General features: G+C 44.8%; 2 protein-coding genes across 3 annotated transcripts in view; both read right to left on the reverse strand.

Moving 5' to 3' along the window:
- Window positions 1-4758, reverse strand: part of CAPN10 (calpain 10) — a 32433-nt gene extending 27675 nt beyond the window's left edge. Inside the window, exons 1-2 of one of the 2 annotated variants that reach the window (XM_063131813.1) lie at window positions 4729-4758; window positions 1302-1435 (exon numbers count right to left, since the gene is read on the reverse strand). The gene's annotated coding sequence lies outside the window, so the exon portion shown is untranslated. Of the gene's footprint in view, window positions 1-1301; window positions 1436-4728 lie in introns of those variants that run through there. The other variant, XM_063131814.1, reaches the window with a different exon arrangement.
- Window positions 4759-8428: 3670 nt separating this feature from the next.
- The window catches only part of RNPEPL1 (arginyl aminopeptidase like 1), a 41278-nt gene continuing 25529 nt past the window's right edge, over window positions 8429-24177 (reverse strand). The window contains exons 8-12 of the mRNA XM_063131820.1: window positions 23886-23998; window positions 22386-22494; window positions 20288-20515; window positions 16670-16812; window positions 8429-11040 (exon numbers count right to left, since the gene is read on the reverse strand). Of these exons, the coding sequence (XP_062987890.1) occupies window positions 10768-11040; window positions 16670-16812; window positions 20288-20515; window positions 22386-22494; window positions 23886-23998 (866 nt within the window). The 3' untranslated portion in view covers window positions 8429-10767. The remainder of the gene's footprint in view (window positions 11041-16669; window positions 16813-20287; window positions 20516-22385; window positions 22495-23885; window positions 23999-24177) is intronic.

The raw sequence follows: 24177 nt of genomic DNA on the forward strand, positions 1-24177 counted from the left end.
TCCTAAGCAGAGCAAAAATAATAGTGCAATGATAAGACAGCAGGAACCTTACCAGCCTCTTCCTACAGGAAATTAAAAGACGGAGGTAAGTTCTCCTTGAGAGAACTCCCAGTTTCATGTGTTCGGAATCCCCTTTATATATTCTTTTGAGGCTATTCAACATGTTCAGATTGTTTTTGCTACATTCACTTGGCATCCATTAAACTGGATTCATGTCTATTCTAAATCAACTTATGTCTAGATACCAATGTTGAATTTCTAACTTTACAGAATCATAGAATAGTAGAGTTGGAAGGGGCCTACAAGGCCATCGAGTCCAACCCCCTGCTCATTGCAGGAATCTACCTTAAAGCATGCCTGACAGAGGGCTGTACAGGTGCCTCTTGAATGCCTCTAGTGTGGGAGAGCCCACGACCTTCCTAGGTCATGGGTTCCATTGTCATACTGCTCTAACAGTCAGGGAGCTTTTCCTGATGTCCAGCCGGAATCCGGCTTCCTGTAACTTGAGCCCGTTATTCCGTGTCCTGCACTCTGAGAGGATTGAGAAGAGATCCTGGCCCTCCTCTGTGTGACAACCTTTTAAGTATTTGAAGAGCGCTACCATGTCTCCCCTCAATCTTCTCTTCTCCAGGCTAAACATGCCCAGTTCTTTCAGTCTCTCTTCATAGGGCTTTGTTTCCAGACCCCTGATCATCTTCGTTGCCCTCCTCTGAACACGCTCCAACTTACCAAGACAAATGACTCCAACATCAAACAAATGCCCTGGCATGTTACAGGCGCGTTTGTGACACGAGAATTCTTTCTCCCATTTCATCCTGTCTTTCAAGAATGTCTTCTCAGCCCATGTCTCTTGCATGTACAAGGTGGAAACTCCCTCCTCTTACCTTATCTGATGGCGTACCTGGCCTTATTATCCGGCTAATGGTTTTACGATTGCAAAACAACCATAAAAACAATTAGGGCAAAGAAAACGTATCCGAGCAATAACTACCCACCAGAAAGAAGCCACCACATCACATGCCTCAACAAGGCATCGTTCACATTACATTGGCAGCATCTAACAGGAAAACGCTTGAAGGGCCCTACAGTAACTGGCTGGTTAATGTTGTGGGGAAAGGAATACTGAACTGGATGGGCCTCTGGCCTGCTTCTGCAGGGCTCCTCTCAGATTCTTAAGGAGGAAGAGAGATCAAAGACTCCAGCACATTGCTTAAGGTTGTGACAACATTTCACGCCCTACTGTGATGTCCAGTCACGGCACAAGCTGGTGCTTTCCTGCAGCCATATTCAAGAGCACTTACAGGACACTCTTCCTCCCCCTGGTGTATAGGAACGTGCAAACCACGGATCATGCCTGTCCGCTCTCTTGCTCTCGCTCGTTCCTTCACCTTCAGCTGCAATCTTGTTCAGACATCACAGCTCCCTCCTGGCGATCCTGCAAGTAGATTGCATGCCTAAATCAGAGAAGAGGTGCGAAGGAACGCCACTCTGCGTTGAGAAAACCGGAGACAACCAGAAGAGGGAGGAACAGTTATGTATACTCTGGGCTTTTAAAACAAAACGGAAACAAAATTCTGCATTGGATAACCCCAATTTCTGCCCCGATATAAATGATGTATTTTTTTCCCCTTACGTTACATCATGTGAACGTCAGAGGCATGAAGCCGTGCAGGCCGGTTAAGGCATCTGGACAATTGATTCAGCAACTTGATCTTCCCCCACCCCGTTTTGTGACTTTAATATTTTGTTGCTAAAACTTAGCTCAATTGTTTGGTTTCAGTTTGTTTTATGGGTTAGATGTTGTTTTCAATTGATGTTTTGTCTATAAACCTGATTGTAAGGACTGACACACTTTTACTGATTTGTCAGCTGTTCTGAAAGCCTTTTCAGTTGAAGAAAGAGATAAGCATACTTTAGTATATAAGCATACTCCAGGCCCAATTCAAAGTGCTGGTATTAACATTCAAAGCGCTAAACAGCTTGGGATCAGGTTATCTGAAGGATCACCTCCTCCCATATGTACTTGCCCAGACCCTAAGATCATTTTCAGGGGTCCTTCTCCGTGAGCCCCTGCCAAAGGAAGTGAGGCAGGTGGCTACCAGGAGGAGGGCCTTTTCTGCTGTGGCACCTTGGTTGTGGAATGAGCTCCCAAGAGAGGTTTGTCCAGCACCTAAGTTGTACTTTTCCCAGCACCAATTTAAGACCTTTTTATTTTCCCAGTATTTTAGCATTTTACCATCCTTGTCGTTTAACTCTGCTGTTTTAAATCTGAATTTTAAATCTCTGCTCAGTTTTATTCTGGTTGTACTTTTATATTGTGGTTTAAATTTCATATTTTATACTTTAAGCTGTACTTTATGATTTTAGAGTTTGTGAACCACCCAGAGAGCTTCAACTATTGGGCGGTATAGAAATGAAATGAATGAATAAATAAAATATTCTTGTGAGTTGCCTTCAGGAACATGTTGAGGCCCAAAGATAGGTTATCTTTTTTAAAAATTGAAAAAATAAAGATACCCTTCCACCCATAAGGGCTAGTAACTTGATTTAAAACCAACAAACAATCCAAAACCTGAAAAAGAAAGCTGGGGCAATGCCGGACATTTACTTATTTATTGTATTTCTATACCACCTTTCAGGGTTTATAAAATGTTGAGAACATAAAAACCACATTCAAATAAAAACCATAGTGATTAACATGAAAAATCCACTCCTGGTTACCCTAAGTTTTCTTCATTTCAGCAGTATAATTTAGGGTGGAGTAAGGTAGGGTGACCATATGGAAAGGAGGACAGGGTTCCTGTATCTTTAATAGTTGTAGAGAAAAGGGAATTTGAGCAGGTGTCATTTGTATGCCTGCAGCTCCTGGTGAAATCCCTTCTTTATCACAACAGGTAAAGCTGCAGGGGCCCTGCCCTCTTTTGTATCTAGTCACTCTAGGGCAGGGCTTCCGCAGCTTTACCTTTTGTGATGAAGAGGGAATTTCAGCAGGTGCTGCATGTATACAAATGACACCTGCTGAAATTCCTTTTATTTAATTTATTTATTTATTATTGCATTTAGATCCCGCCTTTTCCCCCCTCCAATGAACCCAAGGCAGTGTACATCTTCCTCCTCCTCTCCATTTTATCCTCATAACAACAACCCTGTGAGGTAGGTTGGTCTGAGAGGCTGTGACTGGCCCAAAGTCACCCAGTGGCTTTCCATGGCCAAGTGGGGACTGGAACCCGGATCTCCGGACTCCCAGTCCAACACCTTAGCCACTACACCACACTGGCTCTTTTCTATACAACTGTTAAAGATATTGGTGCCCTGTCCTCCTTTTCACATGGTCAGCCTAAGTAAGGGTCATTCTGTTGCTGCTGCTAACAATTGCGAGTCAGAAATTATTGTGGGTCTAACACAAATCACCCAGAGATCTATCTACCAGGAGATCCCATTTACTTTCTCCCCACCTCTGGTGTAGCACAGCTGAAGGAAGCAGCGCCAATGAATGCACAGGCACACGGAGCTGAACCACTCACTCAATCGAAATGTGTCAGGAGACAGGCCCCACAAGGTGCGTTTGTCAAGAGTTGAGCCATGTCTGCCGCTGTGAACTGGTAGGCCAGAATGGCTGCCTCAAATCTCACCTCAGTCCCAGTGTCACATCCACGGGGGGCCCACAGCCACCGTGAGTGAGCACGAGCCAAGGGCACTCTATACATATTCCACTTGCCCAAAGGAAAAACACTCTATACATGCTCCACTTGCCCGAAGGAAAAACACTCTATACATGCTCCACTTGCCCGAAGGAAAAACACTCTATACATGCTCCACTTGCCCAAAGGAAAAACACTCTATACATGCTCCACTTGCGCAAAGGAAAAACACTCTATACATGCTCCACTTGCCCAAAGGAAAGCCACTCTATACATGCTCCACTTGCGCAAAGGAAAGACACTCTATACATGCTCCAAGGCACTCCATTCTAGGTACCAGATGTTTATTTTTACAAACAAAAGCAGCAATCCCCTGAATGCAAGCCACACTGGCCAAAACACCCATCAAAAGCGCAGGAGCCCTCGTTCCCCACATCGCTACTCATCACCCTAAGCCACCTTTCCTCCACCTGGTGCCTTCTGATCTGTTGGACTACAACTCCCAGCATGCCCCATCCACATCCGGAGGGCTCCAGGTTGGGGAAGGCTGCCCGAATGGAGAAACTTCCCAGTTTGAAGCTATTCCAAGCACAAACGCCGCCAAATCAGGCCAGAGGCCTCTCCAGCCCAGTACCCTGCCTCCAACAACGGCCAGCAAGTTGTCTTTCAGGAAGTCACAAGCAGGTAGTCAACAGCTCGGTCAGGCTGTTCGATTCCCCACCACCACTCCCCCAAATCTAGCACTCAGTAGTACAGGGCCACGAAGCATGGAGGCTTTCTTTAATTTCTCGTGCCCAACAGCTGTTGATCAGCCCATCCTCGCCAACTCCTGGCTTTGAAAAGCATCTCAGCCCTACCTCTTGGGAGAGCAAAATTTCAGGTCCCTGCGAAACCAATCCTAATCCCCAACCCAGCAGCAGCACCCTAAAGCCATGCCCAGAAAGGCCCTGCCTGGCATCAGCTTCCTCCACCGCCCCATCCTCTAGCAAACAAAGCCCCCCAGCTAGCCACCCACCCAATGCCAGCCCACCCCACCTCCCGCATCCAAGCCCTTGCGCAACCATCCATCCCTCCCCACCGGTCCCACCTTTCATCAAGATTGCAGCCAGGATCTCCTCTCTCTCCAGCCAACCCCAAGGAAGGTCCGCAGCACACGACGCAGCCACCACCAATGGCAAAACCCCTTTATGCCGCCTAATAAACACGGGTATGTGCGCGCGTGGGGACCTTAGACGTGCATCTCCAGGGCGCCACCTTTGTAGCCGAGGAAACTACCGTTCCCATCATGCGTTGGTAGCAACGGGTCACCGGGTACCCGGCATCCATTGCTGGCAGAAAGGAACTACATGTCCCAGCATGCCTTTGGGAACTTTCCCACTCCATTCCTCTTCTCCCCCCCCCCCCCCCCCACTTTAAGCAAAATCATCCTCCAGGTTCCAAGAAAGTTAGATAGGATCTATTTTGATATTGGTAAAGCGCAGCGGGGGAGGGGGGAGGCGTTTTAACGCACGCGTATTTATTTATTTATTTATTTATTTATTTAAATATAAGAGCAAATTCTGGCAAAGAGTGCAAGACATGAGAAGGATTAGTAATTCTGGCTGATGGGTTTTTATTAGCAGCCTTAACTCTGTCGCTGCCTGTAGCAAAATTTAGGACTCAAACTGCCAAATGTAATCCAAATTTGGCCCTCAAATTGCCTTTAATCCCAACGTTTCGCTTCCACTTCTGTGATTGATTTCCTGTCGTTTGTCTCCATTATGATTATTTTCTTCGGCAAAATAGGCCAGTTTTTAAACAGACATCTCACTAGCTAAGATAAATTATAAGGTCAGTTCGGTTGTGAGTGGCTGGTACAAATAGTTAAATTGGCCGTTGTTATTATTAATGGTTCTATTTATATTCTGCCTTTCTTCCACGAAGCTCAGGTGTGAGGTAGGTTAGCCAGAGGGACAGTAACTGGTCCAAGGCAACTGAGCTTCAGGGCTGAGTGGGGTTTTGAACCCTGGTCTCCCCAGTTAAGAACATAAGCACCCTTTTCCTTTCGTTATTCCATCTCCAGCTACTGATATTTTCTTTGGTAAGGGACTCATATAAAGGCTTAGCTTTCCCCCGATAATCTGGAATCCACAGCCTGCAGAAACCAGTAAGTCCTAGGAAAGCTGTCAGGGCTTTGGGGTTCTCTGAGCGGGGCATTTGTTGAATAGCTTGCACCCTTTCACGCCCCAAAGTCCGAGTCCTTTTGGTTAACTTGTTGCCCCAAAACACAACTTCTTTTTGGCACAATTGGGCTTTTTCTCTTGACACCTTATAACCCTTTTCATTCCAGGTTTCTAGCAGAGACACAGTAGCCTCTACGCTACTTCAGTATTCACTGTTCCCTGGGGCTACTTTTACTTGATTTCGGTTATCTTAAGAATTTCATGGCTTCTCTTAGACATTTTGCAACACTGCTGGATCGGACTGAGGCTCCATCTAGTCCAGCACTCTGTTCACACAGTACGACAATGGAATCAGTTACCTAGGGAGGTTGTGGGCTCTCCCACGGAAGAAGGCCTTCTCGGTGGCTGCTCCAGTGCTCTGGAACTCTCTTCCCAAGGATGCTAGACTGGCTCTTTCCTTGATGTGCTTTCGGAAGCAGGCAAAAACGTCTTTGTTCCAGCAGGCCTTTGGCAAATAATCTGGGCCTCCGTCTGCAAAGTACTTTTAAAATTGCCATGTATTTTAAATGTTTAATGTTTTAAATTTTGTAAGGCTGCCTTGAGGCCCAGTATTGGGCCAAAGGCGGGATACAAATATAATAATAATGTGTGTTTTTGTTAACAAAAAAGCCTTAACCACTGTGGTTTAAGTGGTCTTCTGATCAGGCTCAGGGTTTGGTTAATTTTTAGGTTGTCAGCAAGTCCTAGAATGTTCCCCATCGGTTATTGACAAATTTAAATTACTAACGCAAAAAGGTATATTTAAGGCAGTAGTCATATTAGAGGCTTATAGCTAAAAAGGCTGCTTTCTGAGCCAGGGTTTGTTCTCGGCCTATTAATGGCAGGCAGGTTGACCTGGGGAAACAACATTACAAGAAAGTTTTATCGCTCAAAAAGGTTCATAAGGGCCTCACGCTGGGTAAAACCACAGAGAACAAGTTGGAAAGTTTTTGAAGAGCTGTAGCAGTAAACAAGATGTCAGCAACGTGAATAAATATGAAGAGGTGGGATTAAAAGTACAGTAGCCAATCAGAGTGCAGTAAGCAATCGCATCACATATCATGCTCAAGGGCAAAATTTTACAAGAAAGGAGACTGGGCGTGACCCTCCCTGGCAGGGGTAACCTCAACAGCAGCCTTCCTCAACCTGGGGCGCTCCAGATGTGTTGGACTGCATCTCCCAGAATGCCCCAGCCAGCTGGCTGGGGCATTCTGGGAGTTGTAGTCAAACACATCTGGAGCGCCCCAGGTTGAGGAAGGCTGCTCTACAGCGAGCAGAATGTAGGCCTTCTTTTCTTTTTATATTTTAACCTGTGTCAGCAAGTTCCATGATATCATCCGCTTTCTCTTAATAAATGTTTTAAAGTATAATCTATAAGCGTCTATTTATAAAGTAACTGTGCTGTATATGTGCATGACTCAGTACTTTCTTGAACCACAAAACAAATCACATCTCTCTAAACCCAACCCAAGAAGTAAGGGAGTCTGATTAATTAATTTTCCTAAATTTTCCCCTTACGCAGTGGAAAAATTCCCAGCCCAGACCTTAAAATCTGATTTAAAAATAAAAATGCAAGGTTGTTCAAAACGTCTGGGGGAATTAAAAAAGTGCCAAAGACAAAAAAGAAGGCACAGCACTCCGAATATTTAAAGTACAGTTATGAGACTGCAAGGGGATATAGAATTGCACCTCCAAACTAATGAGGTTCCTTCTTAACAATGGAAGTTTCCTGAAATCCTGCTTTCAAATCATAGAATCCTAGAATAGCAGAGTTGGAAGGGGCCTACAAGGCCATTGAGTCCAACCCCCTGCTCAATGCAGGAATCCACCCTAAAGCTTCCCTGACAGATGGTTGTCCGGCTGCCTCTTGAAGGCCTCTAGTGTGGGAGAGCCCACCACCTTCCTAAGTAATTGATTCCATTGTCGTACTTCTCTAACAGTCAGGAAGTTTTTCCTGATGTCCAGCAGGAATCTGGCTTCCTTTAACTTGAGCCTGTTATTCCGTGTCCTGCACTCTGGGAGGATCGAGAAGAGATCCTAGCCCTCCTCTGTGTGACAACCTTTCAAGTATTTGAAGAGTGCTATCATGTCTCCCCTCTATCGTCTCTTCTCCAAGGTAAACATGCCCAGTTCTTTCAGTCTCTCTTCATAGGGCTTTGTTTCCAGACCCCTGATCATCCTGGTTGCTCTCCTCTGAACACTCTCCAGCTTGTCTGCGTCCTTCTTGAATTGTGGAGCCCAGAACTGGACGCAATACTCTAGATGAGGCCTAACCAGGGCCGAATAGAGAGGAACCAGTACCTCATGGGTAAGAGGGAACTGGCAGAATAAATTTGAACCAGATGTGCAATCCTATGGCTCCCCATCTGTTACTGTGTGTTCCGCCTGCTTTAAAAACTGCTCTTGGTTAGTTCTGGACCTGGAGTGACGTGGAGCAGCAATTTTGTCTTCTGCCTTCTGCAAAACTACCGAGTATCCTGCATCCGTATTCTCCTGCCCTAATACAGACTTGGGAGCCATGGCAAAGGGACGGTGAGAATGAGGCCAGCGGGGATGGTGCAGCGCGGAAAAGACAAGACAAAAGGCTCAGAAAGTCACAAAGTTTAGTTTAATTCAACATTTATCAGTCATGTTATTGTAAGGCATCAATGTACATTTTAAAGGAATTCCCATTAGGGTTACGTACATTCTCTTGGAAAAATAAAAATGCAATAAAACAGAGGCCTAAGGCGGCAGGAGGCCGAGGCTAGTGGTTGCTGGTCTCAGCCAGGCTGGAACTGGTGTCGAAGGTGCTGCATACCAAGAGGGGGGGCAATCGTTTGCAATGTTACAGGTGGGGAGGGGGGCTGTGCGTGAAACCCACCATAACCCCATAATTAAATAAAATTAATCCCTGTTGTGAAGGACAGCAGAACTTGCTGAAACTGATGAAGCATCTTTCTGAGGCTCAACTTCATTATTGCTTTATCCCTGAAGCGAAGACTGATATGAAACTAAAATAAATTTAAAGTCAGGGAATGGCTAAGGGGGGGGGAGTATATTAGCAGGAGGCACCTCCACCTGCATGCAGTTGCAAATTCTCTTTTTATATGGCCACGTGTAGCCTGAGATTCCTCAACCCTGCCTGTCCTGGACATGATGCAGCTGCCATCTTTCCCCAGAGTAGGTAACATTAGCTAATGTTACTTTTGAATGTTGAGGATACTACATTCAGCTGCTTTCTCACTGCTTTGTGCTGCAGCCAGGTAAAACACGTGAAAGGGGAGCCGTGTGTGTCCAAACGTGCAGGGAACACTTGTCAAGGAGCCACGAACTGCAGCTCCCAGGTGCAAATCCACCGCATGTTCCCAAGTGCACGGGGACAAAAGTCTTCCTCTACGCTCTGCAGAATTACTGGCGTTCGCATCGGCGGATCCCGCCTGGCCACAAAGTGTAAAGCGGCCCTTCAGCCCATCTATCACTCGATAGGTAAACAGGTAGATCTTCTTTGCAACCCCTTTGTAGACCTATTTGATCGATCTTCAGCTCTCTGGCTGTTGCAACCTGCCCTCAGAGAGACTTTAAAAACTCAGTCGCTCCCACGGCAGAAAAGCCTGACCTCGCCCTCTTTTGTCTGCCTTTAGTTGTTTTCTAAAAGGTGCACCAATGCCCCTTCATTCATTTTGATTGAGGCCAAGTAAGCTGGCTGCCTCTGCACCAGAAAAGCACTGCAAAGTCCCTCTCTCTTTTTGCCTAAGGGTCAGTGAGGAACAGCTTCTGTGAACATCATAGTTGGTGCACACTGTTGGTGAGCAGCATAGCACTGAACACAAGGGCCAGGCTTGGAAGAAGCAGGCTTTCAAACCTAACAGTCATTTTCTCAACCAGAGAGAGACTTAAAAAATGTCTTCAGCAAGGCGCAAACCTATCCGGGCATAAAGTAGACATTTCCGAAATAAAAAGGTCAGGCCCGTCCTTCATCCCATGTTTTTTGGGCAGCACCGAGAGACCAGAAACGCAATCCACCAGGAGATTCTCTTATGCTGGCCTCTTTAAAAATGGGCAGAAATTCCACAATAGCACACGTGGAAAGCTACTGGTGGATTGTGCCCATGTTTGCCAATACATGTACTAATTCGCAAGAAGAGACGGACCCAAATCACCCTACCTCTTTTCAGAGCTGCTTCCCAGGCACTAATGAAGGTGGAGGCCTCGATTTGCAACAGAGCTGAAGAACCTGGCCCTGCGCCCCTTTGCAAATTAGCAGGGTTTTGCCATCAAACGTCTTGCAAAGGAGAAAGGCATGGCAGAACAGAACTGACAGAGGATACGGAATCCTCCCCAATTCTCCTAACCTCCGAGACCTAGCCACCTTGACGAATTCCAGGCACTGCTTGAAAGAGATTCTTCATTATTCAAGATCCTCCACCTCCTGAATCACACAGTAAAGAGCACAAAACAGAACAGGTGACCCCCCACCAACCCGCTTCCTTTGTTTTGACAATGGCCATGTCCTTTGCAGAGCACGGTCTCACCTTCAAATCTCCATGATCCTGATCATCCCCTACTGCCTCGACAGGGTGCAGCCAGTGGTGATTTCGTCTTTGCCCGGAGGGCAAAACATCTGCCAAGTGCCTGGAACAGAACTCTTTCCATTTGCAGCGGGAGAACGAAAGTCACCCTGGAATTCACATTCATGATGCAGCTAGTCAAAAGATCCATCCCGTAACAGTTCCTGCTTGCAGCTAGGAGGAGATACATCCCTGATATCTGGCCGTGCCAATGCGACAGGCACCTGAAGGCACATTTGGGCGTGTGTGTGTAGGGAGAAATCAAGAAATCCAGTCCCCCGGCAGTGGCACGAAGGATAAGGCGGCAGCCCTTTGTTAACATCGCCCCTTCCTGTCTGCCCCTCCAGCTTCAAACACCCGGCATGAGCTGGTGAGCTAAGCAGACACATTTACGTCCCTGAGAGAAATGGCACCATGTGCAGCTTCGGGGGGGTTGTCCTCAAGCCCCGCAGCCGGGGCGTCCGCAGCAACAGCTGTTGTGTCCATGCCAAGCAACGGGTTCAAGCCCTGGGTCAAGATCTGCTGAATGGTTTTCCGCAAGTTAGGGTGCAGCTGGTTTTGGGTCTGGTAGAAAACTTCTAAGGCAAAGGACTTCAGGGTGCCAGTGCAGAGGTCCTCGTACAATGGAATCGTGTACATCCGGGACATCTACAATACAAACAGGACCAGATGAACACCACACAAATATCCGGAGCTCTAGTTTGTAAATAATAAAACAAACGAACAAACAAAAATAAGAGAGAGCTGATTTAGCATAAGGGCTAAGAGTCTGAGCTACAAGTCAGGAAGTCTTGGTGTGAATTTCTCCTCTGCCTTGAACTCAGTAGGTGGCCGAAGGTAAGCTGCTCTCTTTCTCAGCTTCAGCCCCTGCATCTGCAATATGGGGATCATAATACTGGCCTACCTTACATGATTGTTGTAAGGATTACAGCAAGATAATTTATGTGAAGCGCTTTGGACAGCCAAAAGCTATACGTAAAGGCCAACTGTTAGCATTTATATAGTGCTTCAAGTGTGTTTAAAGTATCTCATATATTTTATTTCAGTCCTTACAACAGCTCTTTATGATAAGTTGGCAATGCCCATTTATTGATTTGCGTTTTATTTCTACCCTGCCTTTTTAGGGAGAGTCCTTAAAAATCCTATGACAGGGACTGAGACCTAGAGATTATAATGTCCTGGTTTTTTAGGAAATAGCTGGTTTTGCTTTCTGGATTTGCTGGGAAGACGACTTGAAAAAATGCTAACCCAGCTCTCTTAAAACAATAGAGGATATTCATATTACGAAATGCAAACTCCAAATGTTAATGATAAATAATTAAGAATCTGAACATGTAAATAAATAAAAAGTAGTAATTGTATTAAAGGGAAAATACGCAGACGCAAGTAGATTCAAAATTAATTCTGGATGCTGCATAAAAACAAATGTTGTCAAGGTGACCTGGATGGATTCCAAATGCTGCGTTAAAGCCCTATCAGTTGGGCCAAACAGTTATTTGAGTAATGAACAAGTGTGAAACTGTATTGATCCAGATCAAAAGTGTACTTAAAGTTTTTGCTTATCAATTAATGAGCAAAAGATATTGGCTGCATTCAGACAACACAATAGTTAACAGTGGGGTAATAATCAACTTGACAGTTGGTTATCTGGGGTGTATTACCCACATAACATGATAATAATCAACCGTGGTGTGGATTAGGATAAGGGTTGACTATTAGTCCATGTTGAGTTGACTCACTCATCCCCTGCCCTCTCTTCGCCTTCAGTCCTCCCGCTAGTATCCCATCAGCCATTGCTGCCAAAAATCTATCCTGCCAGCTAGACTAGAGCGGCAGCCACCACTTTGACCACTCTTGTCTTACGACTCTGAGGCATCTGAAATAACCAACAGTGGCTGAGGAAATATCCAATGGTACCTTCCACACAACATAACCAATGGCGGTTCAATTAGCCAACTCTGCACAGCGTTGGTTATTTGCGTTGGTTATTTCAGTCAAATAATGAACCATTAGTTAAAAAGCTCCCTCCACACAACACGATAACCACCATTGGGTTTAGACATTATGTTGTCTAAACCCACCCTTTGTATAAGCTATACACATCAAAAATCTTGATATATAAACATCTAGAAAAATATATAGACTTAGGTTTAATTGGCAGATTTTGAGTAAAGAGTTATGTTCTCAAAGTTATAATTCAAAATTGATCTTATCTAGCCTGAAAGTGTAACCCTTTTTGTATGTTCTAATTTTTAAAGAATGTTTAATAACAATGAGATAATTAAGACCGTGAGCCCTAATCTGTGGGAAAGTATATATTAATTACGAGGTAAATTTTACACAAAAAGGTATAAATACATTCATGTTTTTAGAATGCAAAGGCTTCTTATTAGAAGCTGACCAGGCTTGTGTACTTATCAGCTAAATAGCCAATTCAATATTGAATGGGGAACTTGGTGCTTAGAATGAGATCTCTCCTTTTTTAAGCTATTGGGACTAAAAGTCTAAGAACAACAAATATTTAGAAAAGTCTATTTCTTGGTAAGCTATTAAGGTCTAAGAATCTTTAGCAATGCTCTGATCCACAAGAACAAATGGTTTCATGTAATTTTATGCAAGTTATATTTCAATGTGATGTTACAAGTATTATTTCTAATAAAAATGAAAAATAGATCAAAAGATTTTTGCTTTACTCATTCTTATAGAATCATAGAATAGCAGAGTTGGAAGGGGCCTACAAGGCCATCGAGTCCAACCCCCTGCTCAATGCAGGAATCCACCCTAAAGCATCCCTGACAGATGGTTGTCCAGCTGCCTCTTGAAGGCCTCTAGTGTGGGAGAGCCCACAACCTCCCTAGGTAGCTGATTCCACTGTCGCACTGCTCTAACAGTCAGGAAGTTTTTCCTGATGTCCAGCCGGAATCTGGCTTCCTTTAACTTGAGCCCGTTATTCCGTGTCCTGCACTCTGGGAGAATCGAGAAGAGATCCTGGCCCTCCTCTGTGTGACAACCTTTTAAGTATTTGAAGAGTGCTATCATGTCTCCCCTCAATCTTCTCTTCTCCAGGCTAAACATGCCCAGTTCTTTCAGTCTCTCTTCATAGGGCTCTGTTTCTAGACCTCTGATCATCCTCGTTGCCCTCTTCTGAACACGCTCCAGCTTGTCTGCGTCCTTCTTGAATTGTGGAGCCCAGAACTGGACACAATACTCTAGATGAGGCCTAACCAGGGCCGAATAGAGAGGAACCAGTACCTCACGTGATTTGGAAGCTATACTTCTATTAACGCAGCCCAAAATAGCATTTGCCTTTCTTGCAGCCATATCGCACTGTTGGCTCATATTCAGCTTGCGATCTACAACAATTCCAAGATCCTTCTCGTTTGTAGTATTGCTGAGCCAAGTATCCCCCATCTTGTAACTGTGCCTTTGGTTTCTATTTCCTAAATGTAGAACTTGGCATTTATCCATATTAAATTTCATTCTGTTGTTTTCAGCCCAGCACTCCAGCCTATCAAGATCACTTTGAAGTTTGTTTCTGTCTTCCAGGGTATTAGCTATCCCACCCAATTTGGTGTCATCTGCAAATTTGATCAGCGTTCCCTGCACCTCCTCGTCCAAATCATTAATAAAAATGTCTTGTTAGTACAAAACCAAAATGGAACGCACCTAAAACAAGTCTTGGTGTATGCTTTCTTTGAAGTGTATTGATCAGCTATGGGTAGCTAACTGGCAGCAAAAGGTTTCCTAAATATTTGAACTATGGTTTGAAAACATTCAGCAAAAGCCAAATCTGTAAAAATAATGGCTTGCCTAAGGCCACCCAGAGTTCATTACTGAGGTTAGATTTAAACTGGGAACTTTCTGGTTTACAACTTGAATCTCCTAGACATCTTACAATATTTGATTAGCATTCCCTTATTATTATTATTATTATTATTATTATTTATTTATTTATTTATTTATATAGCACCATCAATGTACATGGTGCTGTACAGAGTAAAACTGTAAATAGCAAGACTCTGCCGCATAGGCTTACAATCTAATTGGAATCCTATGGGATGCTCCTTGTTTTACAGATACAGCTGAAAGATTCTGAAAGTTTTCCAGCGAGTCCATTATAGAGCTGAGGCTAGAATCCAGTTCCCCATGTTGCAAAGTCCAACTCCATCTACCAGCTGAAGAGGGATGGGCAAACAGAAAGCCTTGGGCACCTACAGGTAGCCAATTTCCGTCAAATAACCTAGCACCTTCTGGCTGTCGGGATTACTGGAAAGAATGCTGGACTTTGGTTTTATCAGGAGTGAGTGGGGGGACCTGTTGAAAGTAGTGAAGTCTGACCAGTAAATAAATGCTGTATAAATATATTAGGGAATGCAGATGCAGACCAATACATTCACGAATGTAAAACTATCTACAACGGTACAGGAAACCAGATTATATGACATCAAATACATACAATAAGAGTCGTATGATAGACTTATAAATGCATGAACTATCAATACAAATACTTTCAACAGCAAAATATATACATATCACACTTCAATCAGTCTGAATTAAGAGACGTAGATAGACCCATTTGCAAGCCGAAGACTATCTGTCTAACAAATGTGACCATCTGTCTAAGCATTTCAAACAATCAGCTATAAGCATTTCATTCAATCTACTAAATGGGAACTCCGGAATGTAAACGCCGTTTCCATCTTCATCAGTAACGAAATGCGGTGATATTCTTTAATAGAAACATGTATATGCAGATATGTTTTAGGCTCTGACCTCCGTGGTTGAAAGAGACCACTTTGTAAACAGAATTTGAGAAACTGTGTAACCGGGAATGTTGCAGGAAGACAACTTTGATCTTGCCTGTAGAAACTCCTGAAAGTGGCGAGTATCTTAACCAACGGAAAGCGAGGTTTTGGTTTTATGCCATATTGCACTTGGGTTCTTCAGCAAGAGTGGATGTCGGGATTACTTAACACAGATTAGTTATGCATTACCTTAAAGGGATTCGGAGCATTCACTCTCGCGTTGAAAATCTAAACACACATCAATATTTATTTATTTATTTATTACATTTCTATACTGCCCAACAGCCGGAGCTCTCTGGGCGGTTCACAAAAATTAAACACATCAATAGACTGTGGGGATTTAACTTCTCCATCCCGTTCTTTCTTTTTTTAAAAAAAAGTTATTATTATTATTATTATTATTATTATTATTATTTATTTATTTATTTATTTATTAATATAGCGCCATTAATGTACATGGTGCTGTACAGAGTAAAACAGTAAATAGCAAGACCCTGCCGCATAGGCTTACATTATTCTGTACACCACCAAAATATCTGACATTCAGGATGTTCCCACAGGGGAAAATGTGTCCACAAAATCACAAGCACTACTACATTCTTCAAAGCAGAGCTTAGATTTTTGGCGCACCTTCATGCTAGTTTAATGCAGAAGGCTTTTTCTGTTCATAGTCATTTCAAGAGACATTGCTGAAAGGGTGCAAGATCCCATTGCAAATCTTCAGCTCCACCGGGAGGGTTACTGCAAAAAGGCAAAGGGGGCAAGTGTGTTCTGTTTCCCCTTGAGGACAGCGTTTGAGAAAAACGTCCACAGTTATTATTATTATTATTATTATTTATTTATATAGCACCATCAATGTACATGGTGCTGTACAGAGTAAAACAGTAAATAGCAAGACCCTGCCGCATAGGCTTACAATCTAATAAAATCATAGTAAAACAATAAGGAGGGGAAGAGAATGCCAACAGGTACAGGGAAGGGTAAGCAGGCACAGGGTAGGGAAAAACTAACAGTAGAAATTATGAGGACTGGCTTCTTCTGGACTGAGAGCAGAGGCCCAGACCCGTTAGAGCAGCCTTCCTCAACCTGGGGCGCTCCAGATGTGTTGGACTGCATCTCCCAGAATGCCCCAGCCGCTGGCTGGGGCATTCTGGGAGATGCAGTCCAACACATCTGGAGCGCCCCAGGTTGAGGAAGGCTGTGTTAGAGCAAAGCAAGGAGCAGCAAAGCAGTGGATGGCGGTGGAAACAGCATCGCTGGCACGAGGGAAGGAAACGCAAGCCCTTTCTGGACGATACTGTCCTGTCTCATTTCCACCCCCCGCAGCCCAGCAGACAAACTACACCACACACCTTATCTACACACTTGGCCAAGCAGCAGGTGGTGTTCCTGGGTCTGTTGCGCGTCGCATGTTTCATGCTCAAATCTCATGCCCTGAGCGGTGCAGGGCTTTTTAATCCAGTGGTTAGTACCTGGTTTTCCAAGAAGCGCCGGACTTTGTGAAGGTCGGGGTAGTAGTCGTTGCGGACAATGATCTGCAGCCAGCGGATACGAATCTCTGCGTTCATGCTGTCCAGCTGGGCTGAGTAGCATTCAGAGAGCTTCGAAATCACCTCTGAAGAGCACAAATTAAAAAAGGGTCAGAACAGGAACCATGGTGCCACGGACAGAGGAAGCACACCTAAAAGAGAGGAATTGCTCCAACCTTCAGAAGAGCCTTCTGAAGGCTGAATTTGCAAGCCTGGCCCAAACCAGAAGGTTCGACCGTATAACACCTGCTCTGGTCCGCTTGCACTGGCTGCCTGTATGTTTCCGAGCCCAATTCAAGGTGCTGGCTTTGACCTATAAAGCCTTACATGACTTGGGACCACAATACGTGACGGAACGCCTCTCCCAACGTGAATATACCCGGTCACTACGTTCAACATCTAAGGTCCTCCTCCGGGTGCCTACTCCGAGAGGGGCCCGGAGTGTGGCAACGAGGGACAGGGCCTTTTCGGTGGTGGCCCCCAGACTGTGGAACGATCTCCCTGATGAGGCTCGCCTGGCACCAACACTACTATCTTTCCGGAGCCAGGTTAAGACTTTCCTCTTTGCCCGGGCATATGGCGGCACATCCTAATTACCCACATGTTTAGTTTTTAATTGGTTTTTAATGCTCTATGTGTGTATGTACTGTGTTTTAGAGTTTAAAATTTTGTATTCTTGTTTTTATCTCAATTTTAGAATTTCTGTAAACCGCCCAGAGAGCCCTGGCTATGGGAGCGGTATATAAGTATAATAAATAAATAAATAAACAAACAAACCAGACCAAAATGCAAAAGTATTCCTAGATTTTAGGCGAAATTTGGCTTGCTCTAAAATCCATATAAATGAAGGGCGCGCACACTCACTGCCATACGTTTTCACTACATATGCTGAGAAATAATAACCATATATCTGCCTTTCCTGAGCTGGGGCCTATGCCAAAACACAGGCTCTGAACACCAGGCCTCACGGCTGCCACCACTTATTATGGGGTGACACAGGCTCTGAACACCAGACCCGGCCGAGGCTACTCCCTGCTCAAGCCAAGCACCACCGCTTGATACGCCTGAGGCAAGGGATAAGAACCGCCTTCCTCCAAACTATGTGGAGAAAGGGGTTTAAAATGGAGAATGGATTTTAATATATATAATAATGCGCTGTGAGTTATATCTGCTTAGATGAATGATTGTCAGAGTGGGTGCTAAATGTGTAAACTTAAGATGATAAATGCCAAACAGACACGTGGGACTTTTGTGGTAGTTTAAAAACAAAACAATCAAAATTTATTTTTAAAAGTTCATAAGCTTTGTTTCAAATAACGACATTTAAAAACCTTTTTGAAACCTTTCATACAATCCGGTCATTCATTCACATTCGCGCTTTCCTTTTTCTCACACAATCACTCTTGAACTTTCTTTATTATCAGTATTGATTAATATCCTTCCACTACGTGCACACCACACCCTAAAGACACCACTCACTACCCTGACTCTCAAATTTCCCAGAACTTAAGTACCATAAACACAGAGAGCACTACAGACTCTAAGAGGACCTAACAAGTCTCCCTGAAAAGCTTTTCTGAAAAGATCTCTAATCCCCTCAGTCCTTCCCTTATATATATCACTCCTCTCCTCTCCCCAGACATTCTAACTCTGCCCACTCAAGCCAACATTCTAAAAACCACAGACTTATAAACCGCAGACATACATTTGGAATTGACTTGTGCGGTGTAACGCCACAGTGCCCTCCAGATGTTTTGGACCAACTCCCATCAGCCTTGGACAGCATGACCAATTTTCAGGAATGCTCAGTTGTGGTCCAAAACATCTGGAGGGCACCAGGTTGGGAAAGGCTGCTGTCAGTTTCCCTGGTCTTCTTCCATAGGCAGCTGAGAACCCTTTTTTTCCATGGTGCATTTGGGCATTAGTGGAGGCTCTCAGTTGTTTATTAGCTTAGTTGTGTTATTTTTCTATTCTACACGGCTTGTTTTCTTGTGTGTATTTCCAATTGTTGTGAACAGCCTTGTGAACCGTTTTCTGCTGAAAGCCAGTCAATTAATATTGTAAAGAAAAGCCAACACTTTAAGTTCAATAAATGCACTCTTTCTAACTTTAGGGGCATGCATGTCAACTGAGATTGCAAAAAATTATCATGCAAGCTCATATTTGAAAGAAAACTGTAAATTATGAAAGGATTTTCTCATGACCGTGTTTATGGGGGATGGATTTTCTTTGAGGGAAGGGCTTCACCTGAGGCCTTCACAGCCACAGTGGCCCTAGTAGGCCAAATCTGCCCCGCAGGCTGAAAGTTGCCCATCTGTGTTCTCTGCAATATGACTGGGGAAAGGAAACTCATAGGGACATAAGAATCACAGGGACATAAGAAGCTGCTTTATGGTGCAACCACATTTAGAATACTGTGTACAGTTCTGGTCACCACACCTAAAAAAGGATATTATAGAGCTGGAAAAAGTGCAGAAAAGGGCAACCAAAATGATTAAGGGGCTGGAGCATCTCCCCTATGAGGGAAGGTTACATGAAATGGGGTTGTTTAGCTTGAAAGAAAGGAGGGTAAAGGGAGACATGATAGAGGTGTACAAAATTACGCATGGTATGGAGAATGTGGACAGGGAGACATTTTTCCCCCTCTCTCAAAATACTAGTACCCGGGGTCATCCCATGAAATTGATTGGTTGGAGATCCAGGACAAATAAAAGGAAGGACTTCTTCACGCAACGTATAGTTAAATTATGGAACTCCCTACCACAAGGTGTAGTGATGGCCACCAATCTGGATGGCTTCAAAAGGGGTTTGGATAAATTCTTGGAGGCAAAGGCTATCCATAACTACTAGCCCTGATGGTTGTGTGCTATCTCCAGTATTTGAGGCAGTAAGCCTGTGTGCACCCGTTGCTGGGGAACATGGGCGGGAGGGTGCTGTTGCACCATGTCCTGCTTGTTGGTCCCTGGCCGATGGCTGGTTGGCCACTGTGTGAACAGAGTGCTGGACTAGATGGACCCTTGGTCTGATCCAGCATCAGGGCTCTTCTTGTGTTCTTATGATCATTGGTCCCTCTAGCTCAGCACTGTGACCGGCAATGGCCCTCCAGGATTTCCAACAGACAGCTTTCCCAGCCCTCTGAAGGCACCAAACCTTAGACTTTTTGCCTGCAAAGCTTGATCACTGAGCTATGGCCCTTCCTCAACTCCCCACAGGCATGCAGATTCCTTGTAGGACATGAAATGTCTCTTAAAGCCTATAAAAAGATGTGTGTTTTAGCCTTCTCTCAGCTACAAAGGGATATGCTATACTGGCCATGACTTCTGTCTATCTCTCTTGGGAAATCAAGTGCTGAGAAGTTCGTAGGGCTTCACCTTCGGTTAAGTCACCTGGTTATCGGAGATGATTACTGATCATATACGAAGAAAGCAATACTATTGCAGGGCCACATCCTCCAATCCAATACTTTGGGTCTCACTCCCCCACTTTATACTCTTAGCCTTTACATCTTCTAGCTGAGGGGCTGCCTCACATGGGCTCACCTGCCAACTCCGTGAAACTCACCATGAGGCAGCGGTGACCCATCCAATAGCCTGTCCAGGAAAAGCACCGTTTGGAATGTCCTCCACTCCGTTATGTTGACGCTGCTCGCAGTGGCCGCAGCATGCAGAGGCTCCGTGGTCCAGAGATTGAAGAGTGTCTCCACTGGGCTGGTCAGACTGGATCCCTGAGATAAGTCTGGCTCGATTAAAGGAGGGCCCGTTGCATTGAGCCAACGTTCAAACTCTAGTCCTGCAACACACACATACCGAGAAGGATCAAGTAGGGACATCGCCTGCAATTCTTTTCAATCTAAAAGCAGGCAGGCTCCAAAGAACATTTGCGGCTGCAGTCTACCAAGTCAGACTATTACCACAGCACTGGCTATGCCAGGAGCGGGCAACCTGTAGCCCTCCAGAAGTTTTGGCCTACAACTCCCATCATCCTTCACCAGACTATACTATCTAGGGCTGATGGGAGTTCTGGACTTCCAGCTGTTTTGGCCTGCAAATTGCCCACTTCTGGCCTACGCTGACCGACCGTTGGCTCTTTAAAGTCAAAGGCGGACATCTTTCTGAGGCCTGCTAACTGAGATGCGTTTCGCCGGTGACTGAAACTGGGACCGTCTCTATTCATAGCTTGTGCTCTACCCCAGAGTAACGCACAGCACAGGTCTCAAGTCTACAGATCCTGTGCTTTGAACTGGAGGGTCATAAGACAACCACGACTGTCACAACGTGCCAGCTCTGCCCACATAATAATACTAAATTACTCAATATGACTAACGATGATTTTTCATTCATAACATGCCTCATATACATTATCTCAGTAAGTCTTGCTACTATCCGGGAGGTAGGTCAGTATTGTTGTTCCCATATTACACGTGAGGAACTGAGCATGTTTAATGGGTTGAGCCAGACTAGCTGTGGTAGCTGGGGGGGGGGGGCAGTGCGCTTATGCGTGCATGCTACTGAGAGGAAAAGCAGAGTCAGCAGAGCCCACTGGGTGAGGAAACCCCTGACCAGGTGGATTCTGTCAGCTGACATTGAGCTGACGCTAAGCAGCCATTTCTGATAAATTATTTTGAATTCTTTTATGCTTATATTGAACTGCACTATATGTCTATTGAAATATTTGTGCCACTGCTACTGAAATGTCGCTGTGGAGGGTTTTATTTTTTATATGACTATATTGTTCTGACATAAATGTTATGTATGTTGTTTGTGTGGCTATGCGTTCCCTGGGAGGGACACGCTGCAGCCTCCATCTTCTAGCATCTCACAGAATCATAGAATAGCAGAGTTGGAAGGGGCCTATAAGGCCATCGAGTCCAACCCCCTGCTCAATGCAGGAATCCACCCTAAAGCATCCCTGACAGATGGTTGTCCAGTTGCCTCTTGAAGGCCTCCAGTGTGGGAGAGCCTACCACCTCCCTAGGTAACTGGTTCCATTGTCGTACTGCTCTAACAGTCAGGAAGTTTTTCCTGATGTCTCCATTAAGACACTATGCTCAGGTAATTGTTGGATGCCATCCAACTGCTAGTTATATCACTAGTTAGTCAAGCACTGCCCCCACCCACCCACCCCACACAAAGCAATTCCTTTTCAAGGCAAGGAGTTACGCCTCTCACTCCTGGCTGAAGAATCAAGTAAATGTACGCTACTGTAACCTTGGTCTGGGGTATAATGAGTTGGGAGAGACTCCTTTTCAGGCAAGTGGGGTTCAGCATAGGATCTCTTGGGGCCCAGGAAAGGACTTGTCAGAGCAAGTCCAGCTGCCTTCTACAGCCTATGACTGGTGAAATAACATGGTTAAAAGGAACCTTTTGCAGTACCTATGAAAATGGACTGGTTATTAACATACACAATGCGATGGATTTTAAGCCATTTGGATTGGCTTAAAATTCAATAGTGCAAGAGCAGCAGACACCCAAGTCTGTGCCTGGGAAGCATGGCAAACCCTCTTGACAGCTCTCCCCATCCCCTCCCTTTCTCTTGGGCTATGATCAATCACTACAGAGTCTGTGTGCTAAAGTGGTCCATACGATGAGGAACAACTGGGTGAGAAAGAACCCTGGCCAGAATGGCACAGTAGCCCATGTGGCATATCTATTTCTCCCACCTGTTTTGCTCTCGATGCATTGTTCTTTCAGTTCTGGGAAGAAAGCCAGGAAGGAATCCAAGAGATCTCGGGCCACAACGCTAGTGAACTTGTACTTCTCGATGTAGGCCTGCAAGGGAACCGGGAGAATGGGTTAAAGAGTTGGCGAGTTTCATGGAGAGAGCAAGAGAGCAAAGAAGTGAAGTCACGGAAATAGGGGAAAGGAGATATAGGGAATTAGCAGGAAGGAAACAGGAGTGGAGAAAGACATGCTAGAGCACAAAGTGAAATGTAAAAATCAAGGGAGGTCAACTTCCCAAAGAAGGGACAGCTAAAAATAGAAAAAGACAGACGGACAGAGAGAGAAGGTGTAAAGTTTATGTAAAAAAACATGTAACTCCTCTGCTGAGGGAACTGTACTGGCTGCCTATTTGCTACCAGGCCAGGTTTAAGGTTCTTGTACTGGTGTACAAAGCCCTAAACAACTTTGGACCAGGATACCTGAGAGAGCGCCTTCGCCCCTAACAACCTGCCCAGTCACTGAGGTTATCCGAGGATCTGCTCCTGGTGGTTCCACACAGATGCATCTTCCGATTGGAGTCTACCAGGGGTAGAGCCTTCAGTGTGGTGGCCCCCCCTCCTATGGAATTCCCTGCCTCTGGAGGTCAGGCAGGTGCCAACTTTTGTACTTCTTTCGGAGCCTCAAGAAAACATCATTATTCCAGGAAGCCTTTCCTTTATGTCCAGTCATGAGTCACTGTATTTGCTTCTTTTAAAATCTGTTTTAAGTGTTTTTTTCTGTTTTTATTTTCATTTTATCTTGTACACCACTCCGAAATTTTCAATGGGGAGCAGTATATAAATACTGTAAATAAATAAATAAACCAAGGATATTGATGACACACATTACCATCCCAAATCATGTTATTCTCTTCACCTGGAGATTTACCAAAGGCCAATCATCTGTCACAAGTTCTTTCTTTAAATTACTGTGCACTCTAAGCCTTTAGGAGTTAGTTGAACATTGAAATAAAGTACATAATGCTCCAGAAGCTGGTAGCAGGTGGGTTGTAGGGAAACCACACACAGATGTGCTACAGGTGGGGGTTTCCGGGCAAACATGAGCATGTGACTCAGGTTAGAGGTGGAAAGAGCCAGAAGGCACCTCTGAGAAGAACGATAGAGATTTATCTGGGATGTGTTACCATGCCAACCAACTATTGTGACATCCCTTGTCTCTCTTTCGACTTTCTCACTACTTTTGAGTAGTTTAATTAGTGCCCCAGAGTAATACACACAAAGGCTCAGCGGCCTTCGGAAGGGTAATCTTCGAATTATAAATTCCTACTTTCAGGCAGTTGCTTGAGGCCTGCCCCTCCCTCTCCCCTCCCTTTGGTACTGCGGCTCTTTTTTATACTGGTTACTGCAACTGAAATGCACACAGGCAAGAATCTTATACACACACACACACACACACACACACACACGGATACATCCCACCCTGAATTCCAAATTACTAACTTGGAGGAAGGCATCAAAGCGCGTTGGGTCTCCGCAGAGCTGGGACAGGTAGTAAACAAAGCAGTAACCTTTCTCATATGTGAAGAGGTTCATGAGATTGCTAGGATTCACACCTGTAATCGGGGAGGGGGTGGGGAGAGACACAATAGTATCTTGGTAAAACTGTAGGAGGGAAATGCTAGCAAAGGTTTTTTTGAGACATAAAGTTCCGTCCGACATGTGTTTTATTGCACGCTCGATACGGGGCATTCATGGAGTTCGCTCAGGTCCCTCACTTGACGTCATCCCTTCT

The sequence above is a fragment of the Elgaria multicarinata genome, chromosome 8, assembly GCF_023053635.1.
Source record: "Elgaria multicarinata webbii isolate HBS135686 ecotype San Diego chromosome 8, rElgMul1.1.pri, whole genome shotgun sequence".
Lineage (NCBI taxonomy): Eukaryota > Metazoa > Chordata > Lepidosauria > Squamata > Anguidae > Elgaria > Elgaria multicarinata.